The following is a 4,500-nucleotide window of genomic DNA, read 5'->3' on the forward strand; positions in this document are numbered from 1 at the left end:
AAGAATAATATGTCCCAAGTAACAAAGGATAATCAAATAATTATCATATGGTATCAATAAGCTTGATTTTAATGGGGTAATTATCAGAATCGTTTGATTAAATGGAATAAAGAAAGAAAGAATCCATTACTTTGATTTAAAATCAATGTATAATACTTATGATTGTGTACATTTTTTTAAAAGTGATAAATCACAGGTGTTATTTATAAATAAAATCAATCTAATTTCAAATATTATCTTTCTAGAATAATTATACATGAATGTAAACATTACATCATCAAGACAAAAATGTCTTGCCGTCATCCCGATGAGTCAATTTTGTTTGATTGACATCCAGGTATAAGAGAGATAACCCCTGTAGAACAAAAGTACTTGAATAATTATTTCAATAAAAAGTGTATAGGTATAAATTTTATAAACTTCATAACTTCTATAATAGGATTTTTTATGAGTTGTATGTAATATATACTTAAGTAACTTCTATTAAAAGTATTATCTTATATAATCTTGTAAAATATATTATATGTATTTTAACTCTTTTACTTTCACATGGTTCATAACTTATTATCTTTACAACTTTAAAAAAAACCTTATTTTTGCAGGGTTTCTATTATAAGAGAATTATTTTTTAATTTAAGTGCTTGTTTGTGTGGTTGGCCTCTCAACGAGTCGGGCCGACAGACGAGGATGCACTCACCAATCAACGGATCCCCAGTGTCTCCCCGCCATTGAGTTTAATAATTTCTTGAATAATCCGAGGAAACATCGTCGGTTTGCGTCAGACTTGGCTTCAAGTGATTTTGCGCAGAAAAAGAGTAAATATATAAATTGGCCATCGTTCCACCCATCTCTAAAACCCACTCCAAGTTACCTGCAGACTACGACCGTCGCCATTGAAAAGCAAACTCCAATTGCAAAACAACCATTCTGGCTTCGACTTCCTTTACCACCCCCGATAACCAATAAACCAAACATCCCCAATATAGACAGGCCTTCCCTGACAAATAAAAATAGACCTCCACTGCTCCCAGCGGACAATAACGTGTTCAACAAATTGGAACAAAATAGACAGAGAGGTACTGTGAAAGATTCTTCAACAAACTTAAAAACTTTACAAAACACTTCCTTGTACGTTAAAGTTGACAAAAATAGAAAAACTGCTCGAAAGTCTTTCGATGATAAAATAAATCAGAGTTTAGGTGTACCTACATTGATGCCGTTCGAGAGAAATAAACTTGTAAAATCTGAGAATGCTGGAACCCTGTCAAGAAACAAAAAACTGTCCAATGAAGGAGAAAAAAAGGTTTTAAAAGAACATATTACTTCGACAATTCGCCACCAAAGTGTCGAGGTTGATGCTGGATCTACTGCAGCATTCCCAAATCCTACGCTATCATCAACTTTTGTTGTGATACGAAATCCACAAAGGATCCGAACAAGTTTACAAAAATCGGAAGAAACAACTACAATCGAAAAAGCTAAAGAGTTTATCCTACATACTTCAACTGTATCAATCGTGAACACAAAACACTTTAAACGAAACATATCAAAACCGATGTCAACATCAGCACTTCATACAACTTTGTCCGAGATACAAAACTCGGAAATTTTACCAAAAATGGCATCATCAACGGTTTTACCAGTACAAGCAGTAGAAACACCAGTGAAGTTGAATAAAGTTTCAACAACAGTGTTTGCCTCGAAAGATATGCTTACCACAACAATGTTAAGCACTGGAAAAACAACAGAACAACCATCGACTACAGACAGTAATAGGCAGGCTATAACAAACTATATGGCTTCAACAACCAGACAAAAAAGTTCATTTAGAAGAGTCGGCACTTTTATGACGGAAAGTAAAATCTTAAATATACTATCTCCAACTATCCCAACAAAACAAAGTAAAGTCTCAATGAATCAGAAAACGACAATGCACAAACAACAAACATCTTTATTGCAAACAACAGGTGTACCGAAACTAACAGTATCCTCTAATAAACCAAGTAGGTCCAAAAGCACACCAATGCATAGCAGTAATTTCTCCAAGGAATACCATGATAAGAACCAGAAGTCCGATGCCATTAATTGTGACCCATTGCTGGCCAATAGAAGGCACTGGTTAAATCGGTTACTGAATGCTTCTTCCAGAAACTTGTCTTTCCTCACAACAACTTTGTCGGTTAAGAGCAGAGCACCACAAGAAGATTGGACCATCAGTGACAACAGAGCTTCCGCCGTTGGCATCGGTTCCATTGGTGTAGTAGTCATTGTCGCCATCATTGGAGGCGTCATCTGCCTCGATGCTGCAACCTTGTACAGAGATGCCAAGAGGATTAGGAAAAAGATATACCGTATATTCAAACCTCTAAAATCTAACAACAAAGATACACAGGTCTCTAAAAAATTGCCAAAGTGGGCACATTTTGTAACAACAAGAGATGCGTGAAAATATAAACAGTTATGAAAAATGTATAATTTTCCTCGTGAAATACGAATTGCGATAAAATGGCACTTTAAAGGATTTGACAACATATGGAGGAAGACTAGAACATACGAAAGAAAGAGTTAGTTTTCTTAGTTTGTTCATTGATAAGATATATTAATATAATAAATTATTGACACAAATGTAAATTTTCCTCTTGAATTACAAATTGCCTTAAAATGGCACTTAAAAAAATTAGACAACATATGGAGGACAGCTAAAATATATTAAAGAAAGAGTTAGTTTTCTTAGTGTGTGTTATTGATAAGATATACCAAAATATTAAATATATAGCTTTCACAGTTTTAGTGCATAACTATTAGAGCAAAATATGATGCGCATTAGGAGCATATGTCCCGTTTGTAGAAAAGTAGACAGATGTTTTCATATAATATCTCAGATGTTAATTGTGTTTACGCACACTTAGACAGTATTTTTCTTTTTTGTAATAATCTTGTTCCTAACTTTCACCTAAAACACATATGCAGTTTATTTTTATGAATTTACTTGTTCTGTAAATGGAACTTAATGAAATGAATTCTAGAAAAATTAATTGACTTTCGCAATCTGTGTAAAGTGCATGCTTCATCTATCGGTTTTTCGTTCTTTTTAAAACGCATGTTATCTGACGAACACTAATTTACAAATGTACGAATTTAACCCATTTTGGGCCATTGATGTTTTTTATGATAAAACTTCTCTATCGTTTTTTATGTGTTATTTGTGGTTTATTTGCGATTATCTCATCGATCTTGTTAAACTGATCAGTGGTTTTGTTAACAACAATGGGTACACTTCAAGTACAATTAAAATATTATGTCAGATAAATCATTCTCAACAAGAAACGTATTATTTATAGATAGAAAAATACATTGTGTAAAAGACATTGTACGTTTTGTTGGCTTATGGTGAATAATCAGACGATCAAATAAATCAATATGAAACAGTACTTTATCGTATGCTTATTGTGTGATTGAGGTAAAACTGGTCAATCACAGACTTTACTAACTAAAGCTGATTGCTGCATGTCAAATTCAATTCTAAGCTACACATAAAAAAAGATATAGCATGGTTATATTAGAAGTTGTGTTTTTGTTTATACAATTTTCATCTTAGGCATTTCATTTTTGATACTGTATTCATTTAACTGATCATGATTTCACATCATTCTCATCTAATATAAATATTGAAGTTGCTCAAGTTGTTCAATTATTTGATTATTTATTACATGTACAGTGTTTCTGTTACACATACTAGTAATTTTGGTCACTTATAATCAGACTACTTTGCTCGTGGATATAGTGGGCCGGTGTTATGACACAGGTATTCGCCAATACATAGTCTTTTGTCAGAGAAAAAAAAATTCTCATGTGAAGAGAAACATTTCCAAGTATATTTTTCCTCAATGAACAGCTGGTATACTGTTCTTTCTGTTTTTTTTTTTGTTTTTTTTTACAAATAACTTGCTTGTATCAAAAGTGTAAAATTACTTGCAAAATAAACACCGAAACACAAACAAACGAATAACAATAACATAGAACACATATTAGGAAATACCATTTAAACAAAGATCTGATTTTGATTTGAAACCATAATTGAAATTCATTTCATATTGAAAGTATCCCCCTTCCCTCGTATGATATGAAAGCAGAAATGCATGACCGGCCTGAGTGACCCACTGACAGTACATTTATTTGTTATATCTGGATGCTTCTCCATTCATCTCTGTACCACACAAGATGAACAGTTTGCGTCTTTCATGCACTACATCGCCATAAGTTAACCTACATGATGCAAGAAGTGTTGTCCACAGATGTCACCCCGGAAAGGATCGCCATTTTTCATCTTATTATCAAAAGGACTTTTGTAGTTTCTCTTCGTTTGAACTCATTCTACTTCAATGTAGGATTCCGTTTTGATTTTACTTTACTTGAGCCCATTTATAGAAATTTATATATGTTTTGTCACGTGTTAACCCATTTAGTCTTTGTTTAAAGACTATATATTAGATTTATGTC

General features: G+C 32.9%; 1 protein-coding gene across 1 annotated transcript; it reads left to right on the forward strand.

Moving 5' to 3' along the window:
* The first annotated feature begins 681 nt into the window (after positions 1-681).
* LOC128178549 (uncharacterized) lies at positions 682-2,938 on the forward strand. The gene has a single exon (XM_052845782.1). It carries the CDS (start codon positions 1,214-1,216, stop codon positions 2,444-2,446), a length of 1,233 nt encoding a protein of 410 aa, XP_052701742.1. The 5' UTR covers positions 682-1,213; the 3' UTR covers positions 2,447-2,938.
* The last annotated feature ends 1,562 nt before the right edge of the window (positions 2,939-4,500 follow it).

The sequence above is a fragment of the Crassostrea angulata genome, chromosome 3 (genome assembly GCF_025612915.1).
Source record: "Crassostrea angulata isolate pt1a10 chromosome 3, ASM2561291v2, whole genome shotgun sequence".
NCBI lineage: Eukaryota > Metazoa > Mollusca > Bivalvia > Ostreida > Ostreidae > Magallana > Magallana angulata.

What these genes read in the sequence shown, in the direction of transcription:
- LOC128178549 (XM_052845782.1), top strand. Translation starts at nt 1,214, where the DNA reads ATGCCGTTCGAGAGAAATAAACTTGTAAAATCTGAGAATGCTGGAACC.